The sequence below is a fragment of the Chelonus insularis genome, unplaced genomic scaffold (genome assembly GCF_013357705.1).
Source record: "Chelonus insularis isolate UGA/USDA-ARS -01 unplaced genomic scaffold, ASM1335770v1 contig_317_pilon, whole genome shotgun sequence".
NCBI lineage: Eukaryota > Metazoa > Arthropoda > Insecta > Hymenoptera > Braconidae > Chelonus > Chelonus insularis.
In genome coordinates this window covers 449,149-469,714 of record NW_023276487.1, presented here as the reverse complement: position 1 = coordinate 469,714, position 20,566 = coordinate 449,149, and the positions used below count along the sequence as shown (strand labels likewise).

The 20,566-nt window shown below is 27.6% G+C and overlaps 6 protein-coding genes across 9 annotated transcripts; all 6 read left to right on the top strand.

Annotated features, from left to right (window-relative positions):
• The first annotated feature begins 387 nt into the window (after nucleotides 1–387).
• LOC118065612 (uncharacterized) lies at nucleotides 388–5,488 on the top strand. Of its 3 annotated transcripts, XM_035081020.1 has the most exons (6): nucleotides 422–435; nucleotides 510–614; nucleotides 706–748; nucleotides 4,485–4,834; nucleotides 4,987–5,220; nucleotides 5,300–5,488. In XM_035081020.1, exons 3-6 carry the CDS (start codon nucleotides 742–744, stop codon nucleotides 5,384–5,386), a joined length of 678 nt encoding a protein of 225 aa, XP_034936911.1. In that variant the 5' UTR covers nucleotides 422–435; nucleotides 510–614; nucleotides 706–741; the 3' UTR covers nucleotides 5,387–5,488. The 3 variants fall into 3 exon arrangements, with proteins under 3 accessions (XP_034936910.1, XP_034936911.1, XP_034936912.1); XM_035081019.1 differs by having other exon boundaries at nucleotides 388–614; XM_035081021.1 differs by lacking the exons at nucleotides 422–435; nucleotides 510–614; nucleotides 706–748 and adding an exon at nucleotides 2,444–2,523.
• Nucleotides 5,489–6,041: 553 nt separating this feature from the next.
• Nucleotides 6,042–7,537, top strand: LOC118065582 (uncharacterized). Its single transcript, XM_035080953.1, has 4 exons — nucleotides 6,042–6,615; nucleotides 6,698–6,784; nucleotides 6,899–7,253; nucleotides 7,359–7,537. Exons 1-4 carry the CDS (start codon nucleotides 6,460–6,462, stop codon nucleotides 7,493–7,495), a joined length of 735 nt encoding a protein of 244 aa, XP_034936844.1. The 5' UTR covers nucleotides 6,042–6,459; the 3' UTR covers nucleotides 7,496–7,537.
• A 920-nt stretch (nucleotides 7,538–8,457) lies between these two features.
• LOC118065581 (uncharacterized) lies at nucleotides 8,458–11,251 on the top strand. Its single transcript, XM_035080952.1, has 6 exons — nucleotides 8,458–8,678; nucleotides 8,856–9,045; nucleotides 9,295–9,500; nucleotides 9,605–9,737; nucleotides 9,818–10,173; nucleotides 10,247–11,251. Exons 1-6 carry the CDS (start codon nucleotides 8,553–8,555, stop codon nucleotides 10,301–10,303), a joined length of 1,068 nt encoding a protein of 355 aa, XP_034936843.1. The 5' UTR covers nucleotides 8,458–8,552; the 3' UTR covers nucleotides 10,304–11,251.
• A 219-nt stretch (nucleotides 11,252–11,470) lies between these two features.
• Nucleotides 11,471–14,258, top strand: LOC118065563 (uncharacterized). 2 transcript variants are annotated; one of them, XM_035080929.1, is made up of 5 exons: nucleotides 11,471–11,657; nucleotides 11,736–11,924; nucleotides 12,299–12,397; nucleotides 13,596–13,982; nucleotides 14,069–14,258. In XM_035080929.1, the coding sequence occupies exons 2-5, from the start codon at nucleotides 11,757–11,759 to the stop codon at nucleotides 14,153–14,155; spliced, it is 741 nt and encodes a 246-aa protein (XP_034936820.1). In that variant the 5' UTR covers nucleotides 11,471–11,657; nucleotides 11,736–11,756; the 3' UTR covers nucleotides 14,156–14,258. The 2 variants fall into 2 exon arrangements, with proteins under 2 accessions (XP_034936820.1, XP_034936821.1); XM_035080930.1 differs by lacking the exon at nucleotides 12,299–12,397 and having other exon boundaries at nucleotides 11,525–11,924.
• A 2,330-nt stretch (nucleotides 14,259–16,588) lies between these two features.
• Nucleotides 16,589–18,734, top strand: LOC118065633 (uncharacterized). The gene is made up of 2 exons (XM_035081055.1): nucleotides 16,589–16,845; nucleotides 17,081–18,734. The coding sequence occupies exon 2, from the start codon at nucleotides 17,133–17,135 to the stop codon at nucleotides 18,558–18,560; it is 1,428 nt and encodes a 475-aa protein (XP_034936946.1). The 5' UTR covers nucleotides 16,589–16,845; nucleotides 17,081–17,132; the 3' UTR covers nucleotides 18,561–18,734.
• A 306-nt stretch (nucleotides 18,735–19,040) lies between these two features.
• Nucleotides 19,041–20,460, top strand: SmB (small ribonucleoprotein particle protein SmB). The gene is made up of 3 exons (XM_035081058.1): nucleotides 19,041–19,269; nucleotides 19,674–20,205; nucleotides 20,283–20,460. The coding sequence occupies exons 1-3, from the start codon at nucleotides 19,267–19,269 to the stop codon at nucleotides 20,396–20,398; spliced, it is 651 nt and encodes a 216-aa protein (XP_034936949.1). The 5' UTR covers nucleotides 19,041–19,266; the 3' UTR covers nucleotides 20,399–20,460.
• The last annotated feature ends 106 nt before the right edge of the window (nucleotides 20,461–20,566 follow it).

Below are 20,566 nucleotides of genomic sequence, written 5' to 3'. Positions count from 1 at the left end.
AAACCTAGAAACCTTCATTAAGAGAAAAACCAAGTAAATGAGAGCATTTGAATATTGATTAAGATTATTGAGTCTGCGAACAAAAAACAAATATCACAATATAATATAAATTATTATTATTCGTATTATTCTTGTCATGACTTTGATGACATTGATCACTTAATTCTGGCCCTCAAGGTTTATTAAGAAGAAAAACAAAAATTGGGAAAATAACTCGTCATTACCGAATAAATGTTGAAATAAGGCCTGACCAATCAATGTGGACCATGCGTGCGTATCGTTTGGACGTGATTTCTTAAAGAAATAATAAAAAAATGCTGACGACCTTGAAGGTTAGTAAACCCAAGTAAGTATAACGTGTAGCTCATCTTACTAGTGTCAGTTTTGCCGTCCAGCATGGAACAGCAAGCATTCAAGTCAAGAGCTTTATTCTTAGTACATTCCATTGACTAGTAATTTGTATTGAGGACAAATTAATAAGTATTAGTTTTTTTAAATTCAATTTACAGACGAAAAGAAAACACAGGGAAAAAAGAAAGAAGAGATAATTGAATTAATAACTACTACAGTCAATTGCTTGGTTTATATCATTCACACGAATCATTTCGACATAGGTAAGTGTTATATTTTAATATCATAAATGTATTAGTAGTATATATGGTATCAAGTAATTCAAGTGATTGGTTTTATTATTTTACTTTTCAGATATCATACGAAGGAAGTTCATTATTACTACAAATCATGCAAGGTACTTAGTTTATTAGTCTGCTTTTTTATTTTATGTAATATAAGATTTATGGTATTATATTATATAGACATGGTGTACATTGTCGAAAGTTTCAGATAAAACTTAGCAGACTGAAACGTATAATACAAAGGTATATTAAACAGGGTAATTGGGCCAATTGTTAGACCCATTTGTTGGAAGTTGGTTTAACAGTATGAAATTTCCGGTTATGATATAGTCTACTGATGTTTATAATTCAGTATTAATATTTTAAGATAAAAGTCTCTTTACTTGCATTGAAATATTGTACAGAGATTTCTTACTTTTACTTTTGTTTGGTTCATACAGCATACATATAACATTTCTCTTTTCAACAACCAATATTTAACGATTACATTCATGAAGCTGTGGAGAGAAAGAAGAATAATAAGTTATATCGTAGGAATTGTTTGAGAAAATATTAATCACTTAATCAGTTAAAAAATTTATATTTTAAATCTTTAGTATTATAGCATCAGTAACTTTCGTAACTTTACTTTCATGAGGTTCACGAGAAAACTATTATGTAAAATTATCATGTGGTCCGCCAAAGAGTTGACTGACGCACGCGTTGTTTTATTTCATCACATTTTTTTTGCAGTTATTAGTGAAATGTATAACGTCAATGTTTATGTAAATATTAGTATAAATATTTAAAAAATTCATAGTTAAAAATTTAGCATAAGCAACTCATGAATAAAAATGATGATTGGTATTGTGTAAAGATTGATCACCAGGACATCACAAAAAGTCCTGGAGATACATTAAGATTACAAAATTGTTACAAGGATTCTCCGTGTCATCTACTGTCAGTAGGTCTAATGATTATTACATGTCGTTATATTTGTATGTGATTATAAAAAGAGTTGAAAGATAATTATCATTATTATTAATATAGGCTTCATTTTTTAATGATTGAAGAGTGTACTTAAAAAGAGAATTGAAACAAGTAGTAATTTTTTCATTCATTATTAAATAATAATTTATTTTTGAATTAATAATCCAAGTTATAAGTAAATATTATTATTTTAATTAATATTTTATTTGAGAACGGTCCATTTTATTGATTAACAAAATAATTATTCGAACAGTAGAATTCAAAAATTCCTGATGAAGATCATGATAAAAATAATAAACAATTATTAAAGATTACTTTTGAATATTCCTAATAATCATTGATGAGCAATCATAAATTATTATTAATAAAAATCAAAATAATTTATCTGGTAATTACTTTCAACTTCAGAATCATAACCAAATGTCACATCAAAAATCAATATGTCAACAATCAATCATCAACAAACGTTTAACTTGATATTTTCTATCAAACAAAGCAATATTTATTCACTATTACAAAATTCTTCTTTCTCTGTACATTGAGCTCTTATAATTTCGCACTAATTCTTATTATGACACTTTTATAATAATTGGATTAGCGTGATCAGACTCAATTATTACAGGTACTAGAGCAAAACATTTCAAATTTTAACAGACCCATATTTTCACGTTAAAATTATTATGTGCCAAACTATAAAACATTACTATCTTATCTATTACGATATGTTAAATCATTTTTAAAATCTAAATTTTCTAATGGCACGCAATGAAAAGAAAATTTATGATTGCCGAAGTTAATCTCCAACTTACGTGCGCGTAATCGCCATAATCGATGGAAATCTCGGTCGCGGAAATGTCGCGGAAGTTGCGTATAGAAAGCTGACACTAAACGGAGAATTTATCTTTGCATACAGTGAAATGTAAGGTTATATGCTCGAATATATTTTATTCAGACTATTTTTGTGATAATATCCATTCGAGAAATGTTTTAATAGTTAAGTAACATTACGTAGCACAGGAGGATTCGACAAGACTGTCTGAGTTTATTTAATACTTTTATAAAAAATTTATTATAAGATAAGTATATAGTGTTGTTTACAGTGAATAATTTATCTGGGCTAAACTACGTACCAATCATTATTATGTCAATACCGGAAGTGTTAATTAATACAAGAAATTCAAATTTTAAAATTAATTCTGATATAATCAAATGATAGTTTTAATTGTCCTGATCGATTAATCAGTTTTCAATTAAATTTTTTTTTGTTATTTTTTTCCAATCTAAAATCAAATAAATACAAATTAGTAGTTCTATGGTTTGTTGTTTATTGTAGTGAAGCCATTGATTATTTTTGGATATAAATTTGCCGGGTAATGTGTACCTTTCATCAAATAATAAAAGGTTAAAATCAAACATACAATAATTACTGTTTACTCTGACTTATTACTGTTATTGTTTCAAGAGTACGTAATTTAAAGTCATCAAATAAATTTTCTTATTTCATTTTGTTTGAATAATTATCAAATTAAATGAAATTAAAAATACAATTTTAATTTCAGTAATCGGATATATTGTTAATTCAATTATTAATATTTATAAAAATTTATAAAGTTTGTTATAAATATTTTTTATAATAAATTAGAATGATTTACTTAATTTTATTTTTTAATAAACAAAGAAATTGAAGTCAGCATATCTTTTTGCAAAACAAGTCATTAAAGAATTATATTATTGAAAATTCAAATTATGTTTGTTTGTCAAATATTCTTAATGGCATTTAATAATCATAGGTTAAGAATATTTTAATTATAAAAAATTATAAGTAAGCTACAATTATTAGATCATTAATCTTAATTGTCTCCAAAACATAAAATTGCATAACAGTTCTAATGAAGATTATAATTTATATTATTACAGTATATTTATTCATGCAAATTATATTTAATTTATATGAATGTAATTTTCAAGAATGAACAATAATTGTAAGTTATTAAAATTAACTTACTGTTGCATAGTTTGTGAAAACAATTATTATGTATTCATAATGTAAATTACAATTAATATTCTTTTATATCTGTTAATTATTCAAAAATTATTAATGTTGATAAATTTTCTATTATATTTAATCTATTCATTTATGAATAATGCAAAACATTGTTTCTTTTTTGAACATATTTGTCTTGACTCACATGCTTTACTCTTTTCTTCACATCTATGAATGACTACAAAGTACAGTCATTTAATAGTATTATTAACATATGTATGGTTTAAATAAACAATCGTGATTTAAAAAGTGACAATAACTAACAATTATTACCAGAAACTACACAATGTAATTTAATGTTTTTGTATTCAGTTTCAATGACCATTGAGCTTTTACTTTCATGTCCCATATTATTATCATTGAATAATAACAAGAATTTTTCTAAAATAAATGAACGTTCACATTACATACTACAATTAACAATGATTAAATATTGTGAAAGCTGTTTAAAACTATTGCTTCATGTAAAAGATCTAATTAACTCAATGTGTAAATTCTGGTTTAACTTTATTCTCTCTCTATTCAAATAAAACTGGGTGGCATTGAATTTACTTTTCCCTACATTTTCTCTTTCTTTCGTTGAGTTTTTATTTTCAATTCCGTTTGAATCAATCAAAAAGAATTACACTAAAATCGAAAATACTTTGACAAATTAATTAGAGTGCAGTTAGATACAAACTATTAAGTAAATAAACTCTGAAAAATTAAAAGTACTTATTAGAATATTTATTATGCTATCGTATTGTTTCTTAAATAAACCAAATGCTACATTTAACAAGTTAATTATCTAATTGAAGTAAATAATAACTTGTAATAATTTAATATTATATTTACAGTGATGGAGAAATTAATATTGGTCTTCATGTTGCTTGGACTGGGTTCAATAGACAATGGAAGCTCTGAAGTTTATTCCAATACTGATGTCTCATGGAATGATCCCAGTCGAGTTTACCAACGAGTTAAATTAAAACGAGAAAATGAAGTAGATCATTTCAGTGATGATGAATTACTTTTAAAAAAGATGCTAACTGATACAACTATTCCAGTTGATATTGAAAAGATGAGTATTATTGCAGATAGAATTATCTCAGACGCTGATGTAAGTGAAGAAACTAAGAGAGTTGTCAGACAAGTAAAAAAGCAAAGACCTGGATTCTTCTGGACTCTCTTCCGAGTCTTCTTTGAAGTGAGTAAACTATAAGAATTTCAAATGTCTCATTTTTATCGTTTAATGACTTCAATTAATATGTCATCACATCAATAAAAATATTTTTATCATCTTAATCTATAAATATGTTCAATAAATTAATAAATAATTCAAATTTTTTAAACGTTTAGACACTTAACGAGACTCGATCAGTAATAATACAAATCAACGACATTGTTACTGCAAATGTTGTTGAGCGAACGACTCCTAGACCAACAACATTAAAAGCTGATATCAGTGAAGAGGATTCAACAACTACTTCAACGCCTTTCAAATTAACACGGCAATTTCTCCAAGATTTTACTCGTAAAAATATTAGAGGCTTAGTGAGGCTTTTTAATATTGAATGGAAAGATGCACTTAATGTAAATATTAATAATTATTTTTCATTACATAATTTTATTTTTAAATGCAATATAAAATTTTTTTTTTTTATTTTTGCAGCAATCACAAAGTAATATCAAACAATTCCAAAAAGAATTATCTCGAAGTGTTGAACCATTTTTAGCAGATAATCCAGATGTTTATTGATATTTTGGATTATATTAGGTGTATCATGTTTATAAAACTTGATTGTTGTTAAAATCTTTAACTAGAATTAATTATTTTTTATTTTAGAACATAAGATAAATGTATTAATAGGCTTAGATTTGTTGATTTTGAGTAAATAGTAGAGTTCATTTCAATAAGAATAGATTGTTAGAACTGAAAAAATTGAATTTTATTATTAGAAATTATTTAATATTTTAATGTATTATAATCTGTAAATTGTACGCTAGTGGTGTTAAATATCATGACAACTGACTTAAGTTAAATTCTTTTCATGAATATTTGTATTTCAAATTATTTTTTATCAACAAAAAAAGGTCAAAATTTACATTGATTATTAAGAATATTACGTTGAATACTTGTCAGCTATAACAAGATTAATTTTTTTATGAATTAATTTCATCAGAGGTAGTTTTTTTGCCAACTTTCATGTGATCTGAAAAAAAACTTACACCTTATGAAATTGCATCCAAGTTTTACATATTCTAAATTATGTCTTGTGTTAGTATTTTTATTGTTAGAAAAAAAATAGTATTTACAAGCATCATTTAAATATTTTCCAACTAAATATTAGGTTTATTAATTAGATATTTATTCACATCTGAGAAATCAAGACTTCTTAGAAAATTTTTATTTATTCATATTTGCTATCTAGAAAGTGTTAGATGTACAAAAAGTCTGTTTGATGATTCTCTTTTATTACTACAGCGGGAAATGTAATTGTGTTTGAAAAATTCTATAAGATGACACGTATTCTATAATAACACCAGAGTTCAATGATTTCCGTATAAATGCTGATTTTTACGCAATATAATAACCTACATAGAATTCAAATCGCCTACACACTCCATACGATCATCACTGAAAAACTATATTCAATATATGAAGAGAAAGCGAGATTAAACTATTGGTTTGTAAATTTTGCGTAGGCTATTTTGACCAATGAATCCCTTATATATAGAAGCCAAGTGTCCAATTCCCACTAAAAATTGTACTATCGTGTTTCGAGGAACATATCTGTGTTAAGTTGACTAGAAAAGTTTTTCAAACTGGCTATGATCATCTTGTTCAAAATATTGTTGTTTATAATAATTGTTAATTGGTCAAAGGGACAGAATGTTGTGTTTGATTATGGTAAAGAGAGACGTGCTTCACCACGAACTCGCCCAGGATCTCCAGGAAATTCCAACACAATAGATAATATTTTTCAGGTACATTTATAATTAAGTTATAACATTTCATTGTTTCATATTAATTATGTACATGTTTGTAATTTAATTTTTATTGATCTAGATCCCAATAGCAGTAATTCAAGGTACTTCAGCTGCTGCACAATCTTGGTCCCCTGAAAATGGAGATACAATCAATAAAGTTTTTAACGTTAGTGTTTAATATTCTTCTAAATTAAATCTTTTATTAAAATAAACATGAAAGATTCAAGTATTTTTTCTGAAACTAATATAATTTATTAAAATTCTGATTATCATTCTACAGATACCAGTACAAACTCTTCAAGCCATCAGTACTCTAATTAAAGACCGTATGCCTCAAAATTCAAATAATATTCAAAACAAATTAATTTACCAAAATCATCAATATCAAGAGAATGTTACGAACCGCAAAAGACATATTCATCAGAACAATTGGACTTGGGCTTCAATGTGGTCAAATTTATTTTTTGGAGAACACCGTGATTCAGGTTACCCATTACATGGCATAAAAAAGAAGAAACGTAAAATGAAAAAGGGTTTACATCATGGAAGCCATGGAATATTAGCAAGTCATGGGAATCATTTTCACGGTCATGGACAGCATAACCATGGCCATGGTCTTTTATCCATGCATCAAAGTAAGATAAATATCCCTACACATTATTTAACTTATATTGTCTATTTATAAATTTATAATTTATATAGTTTATAAAATAAATAAATAATTTTATATTAAATTTTAGGACCTCAAGACGTACTTGGAAGTGATGGTAATGTTTATCAAGTCACTGAAATTGTTGATGATGTTCCACCTCCTGGGAGACCTTTTACGCAGTCAGACCGCATTCAAAATAAAATTGCTCCAAAATTTTATGATTAATTCTCAAGAGCCATAAAAATTCTAAATATAAGCATGCATGTTAAGGTAGCTTTCAATCTTCAGTTTTTTAATTGCAAATTTTATGTCTAATTAGAAACATTCTTTTATGCTAGTGCTAAATCAAAATAAACTTATATTTCATTTTAACATAAATTAACACAATTGTTTATACTAGTTTATAAATAATTATTTTTATAATCAATGTTAATAGCCTCTAGTAAGCTTCGAGAATGTTTCTAATTAATAATATAAATGATTTAATGACACATCATATTTTGATTGTTGATAAAATATTTAAAAAAATATGTAATTTCCAAACGTTGTTTTAAAAAGTATTTCCATAGTAAAGTTCACTTGAATTCAAGAACAATTGAACAGAAAAGTAAACAATAGACCACCAAGAAATATAAATATGTTAAATAAAAACTTAAAAATAATATTTATCAATTCACTGACCAGCTAATTCATCATAATCATACACGTGCACTCTGTATAATATTCACGTACTATTTATATGTTTTCATTTCCCTTGCTAATGATTGTACGTCAATGACCCATAGTATTAAGCTGAATATTGGTATATCGTCTAAAAAAGATTAAATATTTTTATTTCCAATTTCAACATTATAATTGATCAGTAAATTGAGCAATAACCATCAACCGTACAAAAAATTACAAAAATTTTACCTCTAAAGTATAAAAAAAAGACCAATCGAAAAAAATTATTATAAGTAACGAGTACTGAAGCGGAATTATTTTATTTCTTGAGGTTTCTTTTAAATCTAATGATAGTAAACTGAACTCTAGACTATTCAATAATTAAAATTAAAAAACATCCATTCATTTGCTTTAGTATCAACTCAATAGTTCACCACAAACAACACAATAACTTTTTATAAGATAGTTCACCCCACTCGAAGAATCTGAAATCCCTTCTCTTTGCGATGAGTCGCAGTGCGAAAAACATTAATACTTGTGCCGACCATAATATCTTACTTCCATCGCTGACTTGAGCCTGCAACAACGCCGAGTCATTCTCTTTTCAAAAGCTGTGAAAATGCTCAAGAGTAACATTTTTATTGTGACATTAGTGGCTTTTATAACTGTATCGAAAGTTGAATCATATCCGGCAATGTCTGATAGTACTTCAAAGAAAGAAGAAAAACCAGATTCTTTATTTGGTGTAAGTTAATGTACTTGGGTACTTCAAGACTTTCACTGCAAATTAATTTATTCTTGTTTTCATCACGTTTGGTTTCATAATTTTTTTAAAAATTCATTTCGTACTGGAACGTTATATATAAAGAAAAAGGAAAGATTATTATATTAAAGTCTTTATTTCGCTTTTGTCAATGTTTAGTTGCCTTTTTTGGAGTTTAAAAATGGTGGTGTACGAGTAAATTTTGCTGGATATCATGCCGAAGCTGGTTTAGGAGGTCTTCTAGGAGCTCCTGGTACATCAGGAGGACTTTATGCTGGTGCTGGAACTCCATCAGGTGCTCATGCATCAGCTGATCTTGGTGGCTTTTTAAATGGCCAAAGAAGTACTGGTAAGTTTGTATTTTAATGTTTTTTAAACAGAGTAAAATAAATTTGCACAATTATTGGTTTACTAAGACCAGGTATGAACGTTCTATTCAATTCTAACTCGGTTTATTATCATAATGGACTATTTTTTATTCACTTCTTTAAATTCTGATTCATCTATTTGAATTTTTAAGATGCCAATAATTTTATTTTCGTTAAAATTCAATTATTTATTAATTAAAATAATTTAATACATTGTTTTGATTTTTTAGGTGGCCTTCTTGGGGCTAGAGCAGGATTGGGTAATGGAGGTCCAGAAGTTGGAGCAGGACTTGGCGGAAATCTTGATGGAACAGATCCTTCTAAAAGTGGTGGTCAATTATATGCTGGAAATAGTGTTACAGGAACAACAAAAATATCTTTCGGAGGATCACCAGTTAATAGGAGTAATGTTCAGAACGTCCTTAAAAAAGATAATGTAATGTGAAATAAATAATGAGAATAGATTCTAGTCACCATTAGTCATTATTATATTTGTTGGTACAAATATGTTGAATAAAAATATTATTATCTAAATTCTAGCCTGAAGATTTAATCAAAAATTCTAAGGCCAAAAATGATGTGAATGTTAATAATAATGCTGAGTTTAAACGACGAGAGATTGATGTTAATGATGCTAATATTAATGTTATCGATCCAGCACTATCGACACCAAGTATTATTATTTCCAATGAGATTAAAACATCTAATTGTTTAAATGAATAGTCATCATTTTTTTTAATTCATTTTTTTTAGTTGCTTCTGACGTGTCTACTTATACTTATGCAAACCGTCGTTGTCGAAGAAAAAGACTTTGTAATAATTTACGAAAAGTAGTCATTCAACAACAACTTCCTTTTTCTCAAGTACCTGTAAATTTTGCTGAAGATGACAGAATTGTTCCACCGTTTGCATTCAATCCAGAAAAAGTTGTTGATAATGTCAAGCTAGGTGGACTTGATACTGCGAATAGTGGACACAAAAACACTGTTATTCATCCTGGACCAGCACCAGTTGTTCCCAATGTCGCTGGATTAACACCTAATGTATATGGATCAGGACCAACCATAGGAAAACCTAAACCTGGTACACTTTTTGATGACATCTTTAATGTAAGTTGATTTATTCAATGTCACAATTGTTTTTTTCTTTGTTCACTTTTTAACATTTATATCATGCGTCTAGATTCCAATATCCGTATTGACTGCAGTAAACCAGTTGCTGAACAACAAAGCAGGTTGATTAATTCTACGAATACTCTCGATCATTAAATTTTTACGTCATCGGATGCCTCCAAGGACTTACTTCTTTAATGCACTATTTTTTACCAGATTTTTTATTAAGTCAAATCCATAATTATTTTAAATCTATTATTTTCAATATTCAAAGGTAACACAAACAGAATTCAACTAATATTTACTTGACTAGTTGTAAAATAGTTTTAAATTGAAAAATTCTTTATTGAGAATATTTCAGTACTTTTACTAGTGCAAAATTCTCCAAAAGGAATTAACTTGCCAGTCAGAACTTTTTTATTTTCAATAATAAATCAACTTCAATGATAGAAAAGTATATTAACTATTTAGGAAGACATTTTGATTGAAATTATTAGATTTTATTTTTTATTCAAAGTAATACATTATATTTTGAAAAAAGTTTAGAATATCAAATGCTCAAAAATACTTTAGGTACACTGGAATAATAACTGTATCAGCTATACTCATGCCAAGAAATATTTAAAAAATTACTCAAGAATTAATTAATAATAAATAAGTTTTATGCCCATGAAATTAACTTTTTTAAATTTAAATGAATTATTTTTTTATTGGTCTTAAGAAATGATTATATGTAAAGGCAATATGATTGATTGATTGATTAGTTCCAACTAAATCACTTTTATCATTAATCATACAATTAAGTAATGAAAATAATTAATAATGCTCAGTAAACTGCATTTTTTTATAAAAATAATTTGTTAAGTACTTATACACTACTGATATCAAGCATCACATATAATTCCCGTACAATTTCATTGTTTCATTCAGGTCTTGCATTAGATGAGTTGTGAAAAAGGTAAACGACAGGACTATTATTCATTTGATAGCATATAATATTCAATAAATAACATAACTAATTTTGTACTGACAATGTAAAAAGATTATTTAAATATATATCTATATATACAAACAATTTTGATAATTATTTATAATTTTTCTTTTGTGCTAATAACGAGTTTGTTATAATGGTGGTTGTTAAAGTATGTGTTGAAACCAAATTGCATGTGAAGAAGGAAGCGAAAGTTATAATAACAAAAAAGGATAAAAAGCCCAAGGATATTGTAAATACAAAAAAAAGTTAACCAGCTAAATATGATGAGACACGGAATGGGTTTAAGTAACGATAATAATGAAGACTTCAATGGATGATATCATTTGAACTTGTACAAGAAATGAAAAGAGAAAGTAAAAGCTATGGAGATGTTGCAATCTTTCAGCGATCGGTGAATAACGTTTAAAAAGAATCAGTCAGTGACTGTGAAGTGTTAAGTTAAGTCGTTATAGAGTGTAACATATTTTTAACCTACACTATATTTCATGTGAGAACGATTATTCGGACATTAATTTAGTATTTGGCATGCAGGAAAGAGTTTAAATATTTCTTATATTTTATGTAGATATATTGTTGAGTCTATGCAATGAATGACAAATATTTTGTCGTTTTTATTGTTATTGTTTTTCTGGGGTTAGACAATCACGTGTTGGCTAAACCTACTCAAGACCTTACAAAGACAACATTGGATTCGTCACAAGAGAAGTTGAATAACACCAAAGTAAACATACCAACCAAATGGGAACGAGGAATGGTAATAAAAATATTTCATTTCTTTACATGGAATAAAATGATTATTTTAAATTACAACAATTATTTAAATGATCAAAAATAATTTTTTCTGTTTTATTATTAATTTAATAGATTCAGACATTTTTTGAATATTTTTTTGTGAAAGCTTTGAAACTTTCTTTTCAGTGAAATTCAAATGAAGCGAATAAAGATTCTCTGCGATTGTTCAAGCAAATATTTATTCATTATAAGTAACATGAAAGAAATTTTATCCCTGTACATCCTTTTAACTATTTTTGTAATAATTTTGAATATTGTTGTTGAAAAATTTTAATTAACACTAAATGCAATTTAAAAATGAAAAAATATAGACTCCTAAATTATCCTCGATTGTAGGATTTGTTAGGCCAAATTATGGATTCAATAAGATTTGGCAGAGGACGCTTAGTAAATTTTTTGTTGATGGCTAGAAATGAGATTGCGGAACGCGCGGAGGTAATTTTTTTTTATTTTCATTTCATCATGAAAGGTAAATGTACCAGAGGAAGGACATGTTCTAATTGAAAACTAGTTGTGTTTATATGATTAATTACTAGAATATTCTTTAATTCTTAAATGAATTAATTAGAATTTTTATCGTTATATCAACAATCTCAATTGCACTTTTTTATCCACAGTACATCCATTTTAAAAGTTTTAAAATAATTTTTACTCAAAATTCTTTGTAATTAACATTCAATTACAATTATAATTCATTAAGTAATCAAATTTAAATTTAAAAAAATACAAATAAAACTAAAATTTAAAGTAATTACCTTAAAAATTTGAATTGTTCAATTGTTTCACATTTTATCCTCCAATAGTGATTAATTGATAATTAGAATAGCATTTATAAAAGTATTTTATAAAAGAATAGAATTTTAAAATATTTCTCTAATTATTTGGTATCTTGATAGTGTAAATATTCATTGATTAATAATTAGTAGAATAAAGATCAAGGAGTGTCATTGAGATAATTGATATAGAGATTAAAGTTCATTGACTGCTAATTTAACTAACGTCAGAATTAATAACAATTTATCATAATAATACTATAGCTGGTAAAAAATTATTTTGCAATTCCTAAAAAACTTATTTTAATTTTTTTTTGTTAATTAACGATTGGTTGATGTTTTTTTTTTTCATTTTAAAAATTAAAATGGATAAAATATTAATATATAAACCACTACAATACTTAATGAAAATTTAATATTATATATTCGGATATTTATTAACCATTGACATCCTTTTCAATTATTTCTCAAAAAATTTATAAAATAATACTATCTCTATTGTTATTAAATTTTATAATAACTTCTAAAGTTTATTTTATTACGTTGATTATATTTTTTAATGTCCTACTACTGGTAGATTTATTAGACAATCGGAATCGATTAAATATCACTGCATAAACTAAGCACGTCACAAGCAATGTGTTAATTTAAACCTTTGTAACACACGATATTTTCGAAAGTCGTTGTGTCTCCGTGTAAATTTTATTTTTACATTTTTCTGAGAAATAAAAATCCTTGACGTCAAACAGCTTCTGTATATTTTGGCTCATTAGATATTTCCAAGAATAATATAAGTAATTGCATTGATTAATGATTTGACAGTCAATGTGAATAATTAAACATAAACATATTTGTTCAAGGAATTTACTAGTGATGCGGCAAACAAGCTAGTAGCTATATTAGCAGCAAGAGATGCAAAAAAAATAGCGCAAAAAGCAGGAAAAAGAAGTATAGTTGAAAGTTCAACAAGTACACGAATAAAAGTTGACCCTTTGGATTCTTTTTTACCTCCAAAAGCACGAGAGATTGCTCGCTTGGAGTCAGAATCTGGCCAATCATTGTTTGAAATTAAAAAACCAAAACCAATCCAAGGATTACTTGAGAATTTTTTAGCCCCAGTTCCATTGGTCGATAAAATAAAAGAAGAAGATAAATATGGAAATTCCGGTGACAAATTCATAGGCGTTGGACGAGCAATAGTTAACGGATTTGAGGGCTTCAGTAATTTTCTCAATGCTGTTGTTGATGTAAGTCAAGATGAATAATAATACCCTTTTTTCTATTCAGTATAAAATAATATTAATCATACTAACAACATCTATTACATGTTCAGATTCCGGTGAATGCTGCAAAAAAAACATCTCGAGGAATAACAGCGGCGCTCAATCAAATTGGCGGGAAACTCATAGGCCTTGAATAATATTGAAAATGATGTAGAAATATACGCAACTTGTTATTAATAATATTTATTATGAATTTATATCACGTTTGTATGTCTTGTAATAAATTTTAAGAAAATGTTATTTGAAGTATATTTTTCTTTTGCGAAATTCTTATCTACAGACTGATTTAATTATAAGAAACTAATGGACCATAAAATTACATGCTAAGAATTTTTATAGACCGTTAGTATTACATTTACTTTATGAATGATGAAAATTGAATTTGAAGGTCGTTCGTTTATTACTTTTTTATAGACGTAAATGAGAAGCTATATTTAAATGGGTTGAATTAAGTGTCAAATATTTTTTATTATATCATTCAATACATTATAAAATTTTAATTCTTTTCTAAATTAGATGGTAAAATGTTTTCTCAAAAAACTTTAAAAATTACGATTAAACGATTCACAGTAAAATTTTAATTAAAATCTCATTAAATAGATCTTTCAACAAATAATATATGGTAAAAGTAAATAAATTTCTGAAAAATTTGTTAAAGATTTGTTGAACGAAATGTTAATAAAACAGTACAAGATTACGCGTGTAAATTTGCCGCAAAAAAAATTTTGCGCCATCTGTATATTTATGCACTCAACTTTACACTTGAGTCAGGGAGCGTGACATCCATCCCCAATAAGATGTCAGTCAAAGGCATTTTTACAATCTTTTAAATTAAAATTTTTAAATGTATAATCTTACTTATTGTCAATCAAATTCTATGATGCCCAGATTTTTCATCTAATGATCATTTTAAAAATAAGCTTTATTCTTTTAATCTTTTAAAATTGGTTTTTTTTATTTTCAATCATTTAATATTCAATCAAATTATAAAAATTCTTCTTTTTTTAATGTTTATCATTTCGTTGAACAGTCAACTTAAGAAATTAGGACTGGTAAATTATCTTGCGTCGGTATAGTAAAAAAATAAAATTCAACTAGTGTCATTGTTTTCTGATAGATGACAGTAATTGCACTGTTTTCAATCAAAAATTCAAAATGCTTATACAAAGAAAAGTCTTTTTTCTGGCTCATGTAATGTCATGCGATTTCTGCTACATAAATAAGGATGTTTAGACTTATAATCTAATGATAATAATGAATGACAATTTAAAATAGCCATGTAACTTCAATGAAGATTATACGTGAAGTTACAAGAAAGAAACCAAGTCATCCAGTTTTTATAGCAGAAAATCCTGAACTGATAAAAAAGTTATCAGTAATAAAGAAGGAGCATTTTTTTTATATAATCGAACAAAAATATCATCTATTATCATGAATGTAGGAAGAGTGGTAATTTATTTATAATTTTATTTTCGGATATCCAATGATTGTATCAAACTCAATAGAGTTCAAACTTCATCACGGATTATGTCTACAAGTAATATGTTCATTTCTGTCTCACTTAAGTAAAAAAAATCAGTATTTATTATCGTTGATATCGTATTTCAATGGTAAGATAAAATAAGATATAACTCATATATACAATTTTGCATAAAAAATAATATCATTCAACAGGAAGGATGTACTCATTTCCTACCAACATTAATGGCCACAATTTATTTACTCAAAGCTGACTAGTGATTTATATTAAAATTTATTAATAAATTTATATTCATATTATATTTATATTTAAATTCAGGTAAATTGAGGTATTCATTACAAATACTGATTTATTTTTATAAAAACTTAAGTAATAAAACTTTTTTTTTTTCGTTGCACAAAAATTGTTTATGTTTATTAAAGAAGAGAATAATACTGACAGACATTATTTTTGAAGTTTTTCAACTTTTTAATAATTCAGTTTTCAAATTTTTTTCACTTGAATTACGTTGACATTAAGATCAAAATGTTATTATCATTAGATTATAAGTCTAAACATCCTTATTTATGTAGTAGGAATTGTATGACATCACATGAGCCAGAAAAAAGACTTTTCTTTGTATAAGCATTTTGAATTTTTGATTGAAAACAGAGCAATTACTTTCATCTATCAGAAAACAATGACACTAGTTGAATTTTATTTTTTTACTATACCGACGCAAGATAATTTACCAGTCCTAATTTCTTAAGTTGACTGTTCAACGAAATGATAAACATTAAAAAAAGAAGAATTTTTATAATTTGATTGAATATTAAATGATTGAAAATAAAAAAACCTAATTTTAAAAGATTAAAAGAATAAAGCTTATTTTTAAAATGATCATTAGATGAAAAATCTGGGCATCATAGAATTTGATTGACAATCAGTAAGATTATACATTTAAAAATTTAAATTTAAAAGATTGTAAAAATGCCTTTGACTGACATCTTATTGGGGACGGATGTCACGCTCCCGTTAAGGTGAAAACCGAAACCTGGAAACGGCGCCACTTATATATGAACCAGAAGTGCTTATATCGCATTGTTACTCTCATTCTTCTTTCTGTACAGTCTTCTCATTGTTACTCTCATTCTTCTTTCTGTACAGTCTTCTCATTGTTACTCTCATTCTTCTCTCTGTACCTAACAGGTATATATAATACATATGTACTCAAATGATTTGAGTCAAATCAGAAAAGATAGACGAATAAAATACCAGTCCCTATTCTCTGATATATATATATATAGTTTTTATTTTATTCACTTTCTCAGCTGCATAAAAATCTATTTTAATAGAAAATTTGCTGAAGTAAGTATACTTACTATAATTTATAAATTATATCATAAATGAACGACTAAATACAAAAAATATGCTGAACAATTGATAATAAGATTAACAAAATATTAGAATATTTTTTCCGTTAATAATAATGATAATTAATTTATACATTTGTTAACAATTCAATGATGAATGGATAACTCGAAAAAAAGATGGCGAAAATATGATCTAAATAAGGTTAATTAAAAGTACTTATTTGTTACAGTATCATCGGATAGACGACAAAAAATTTGGTGGATATAAAATATTTCCTTTTTATGACAATCATGGATTTGTCTATGATGAACTTACTAACATCACAAAACAAAGATGACAATGATGATAATGATTTCGATGTATTTTCCGAACAACTGAAATGTATTGATTTTTCTTCATTACTTGAACCCAATCATCTAGAAAATCCAGAATGGAGTGACACCAGGCTGAAAGAGATGAGTAAAGAATATAAATTTGCTATGAATGAATGGGATTCAAAGATTGCAAAAATTATGTTAACGAGATTTTTCAATTTTTATTTTACTGGAAGAACTCCATCTGATGATAATGTAATTGCCACGGTCCACGACTGTGTTTCTATTGCTCATGTCAAAGGTCATCGACTTTTTCGTCCTAGGTCTACTGGAAATATATATTACACAAAAAACACTTCTATGCCAACCTCCGTAACTTCAGAGATTCGAGGTATTTCGAAGAAAAAACCTGTGCCACCGAGACTCTCGGTTTTCCACGATTATATTAAAACAGCTGTAGATAAATTTAACACTACCTCCACGACAAATTCTTCAGAAAAAGAACTCCTTGGATTAGCAGGATTTTTAGCATTAACACTATGTCAATTTGCTACGAGAAATATAGAACACATTATGGAAACATTCAGAGATGTAGAGTATCGAAAAACTCTTGAATCAGTAGCAGGGTGGCGTAGTGACAAACCATTTGCTTTTCCCGTTAAAGAAGCCTTGGAAACTTGTTCTTCGTGTCTTAGACAATCTACACGAAAAACTCGAGCTTTATTTTGTGTATTAGCTGATGAAATGGCGAATACTTATGCACCTAATTTTCCAGAACCAGAAAATCGACGATATTTAGGTACTTCAGTCCTCTTTCATACTGGATATTATGGGTTAGGTATGATCAAAATGATAAAAGATGTTTGTGAATTACTAGAAGCACCTTGGAACAATATTCGTCCTCTAGTGACAGAACCGAAGACCAATTCATCGTGTGAATCTATTGATAGATTTATAAAGAATAACCTGAAAGATGGAGAACATGGATATGCCTGGGCACGAATTATTCATGAAGACTTCCTCCCAGAATACTCTTATAAGAATAATAACGAGCTATGCATCGTTATGATTGCTATTCTTGAGCACAAAAAAGGTCCTATTGTTTGGAATGCGAAATGGATAGATCGTAGACTTTTTTCTTTCCAATCCGTCAAAAAAAGAGCAAATGCTATTTATCAATTGAAACGGAATTTGAAAAAAAAAAAATCGACTGATTGCAACCATAGTTTAGCATTTTGCACATGTTGTCCGCTTTCTTCAAAAACAATAAAAATTCTGAAATATTTGATAGTTCAAATCGAAAAAAATAATGTGGATGGATTAAAGAAATTGCTGGAGAGTTTGAAGATTGGTAACTCTTCGAAAACTTCATCAGAGGACCCAACAAAATCGTAGTTTTTACGTACGATTATAGAAATAAAATCATTGAAATTTCCAGCGGAAGTGACACTGAAATAGCTGACAATATAAAAGTTACAATCATATAATTATATCCATAGCTTATTCAATGAAAATGTTTTTTTACGATAATCTTAATTATTTGCAATAAACTTTTGTAATCAATAATAATTATACAAATAAATGAGATTTATTTTAATAAAATAGAATTATCCATTTATAATTATTTATATTATTTTATTCGGCACGACTACTATACGGTTTCTATGACGCCGCAAAACAATACAATTCTTTGTTATCTCGCTTAGTTTTCAAGATATTGGAAGTTTCAACCTTACATGGGAACAATTTTGAATCACAACATTAGAGGTGTTTTTCAATGGCGGTCTTCGGTCGCACTACTTTATAATAGAAGAAATCACTCTGGTAGTAAGTTATAATATAATAAGTTACAGAAATTTTGCATATTAGAATTGTCTGATACTGTACTACGCATGTCGCTAGCGACTGTCGCTGCCATGTGCGAGCACCTTTATATTAGTGTTCTCTGCTTTTTCCTTCTAACCTCCATAACTAAAAACGTTATGGAGTGTTTGGTGTAGTTAGCAACGCCGGCACGCTGAACGATATTTTTTTATCTGAAAACTACACAAAAAGAATTATTTTTTTTACGTCAAAGTGAATTAAACAATACCTTTTCAAAATGGTAAGTCTTTTAAACTATTTTTTAAATTGTTTTTTTCATAAATTTCGTAATAATTTAATAGTAAACTACAAAGCTTTATCTACACAACTTCCGCATGTGAACTTTAGCATCATTGAAGAGAAATTTAAAACCAACAATTATTTATTATAGTCAATTCTATTCTAATTGCAAATTTATTATAATATTTATGAATTAATAACAAATAAAATTTTCATTTTTACATTTATTTTTAAAACTACTCTATGAGTAAACATTCGGATCAGTATCAGAGACGAGTTTGTTTGAAATTTTGATTCTTTTGAATTCGTTCTATAGATTTTTTCAATATTTTATAAACAATTATAATATTATAAATGTCAATAATAAATATAAAATTTCTAATTATTTTGTTTTTCTCTCCACAGACAATCGGAAAGAATAATAAGATGTTACAACACATCAACTATAGAGTAAGAATTATTCTTCAAGACAGTAGAACATTCATTGGCACATTCAAAGCCTTTGACAAGCATATGAATTTAATTCTCGCTGATTGCGAAGAATTTTGTAAAATTAAACCAAAAAATACTAAACAACCTGAACGCGAGAAAAAACGTGTGCTTGGTTTTGTTTTACTTCGCGGAGAGAATATTGTATCTTTGACTGTGGAAGGCCCACCACCTCCAGAAGAAGGTCTACCTCGTGTGCCTATTCCTGGTGCAGCTCCAGGCCCCGGAGTAGGTCGTGCTGTTGGTCGAGGCATGCCTGCTAATGTAGCTGGTGTTCCTGCTGGTTTACAAGGCCCTGTACGGGGCGTTGGAGGTCCTTCACAACAAATCATGACACCAGGAGGTCGTGGACAAGTATCAGCCCCACCACAAATGCATCCTGGTGCACCACCAAGAATGCCAGTTGGCGGGCCACCACCCGGTATGATGGGTCCACCCGGAATGATGGGTAAGCGTTAATTTTTTTCAAAGTTATGCACACGAAATGATCGAGCAATATAATTAATATTCACTTTTTGATTAAAGGTATGCCACCTGGAATGCCACCAATGGGACGTGGCGGACCGCCAATAGGACCACCCGGAATGCGTGGACCACCTCCAGGAATGATGCGTGGCGGTCCACCTCCTCGTCCGTATTAAATATTAAATTTAATAATAATATTAACTTCCATACCTTTCCAATATATCATTTCAAAATTTAATTATCGTTTTTTTCATCAATTTCTACCAAAATACCTTGAATTAATACTTTCATGAATGCAAAAATGATAATATAAATAAATTTATTCATTAAAGTACATAACTGCA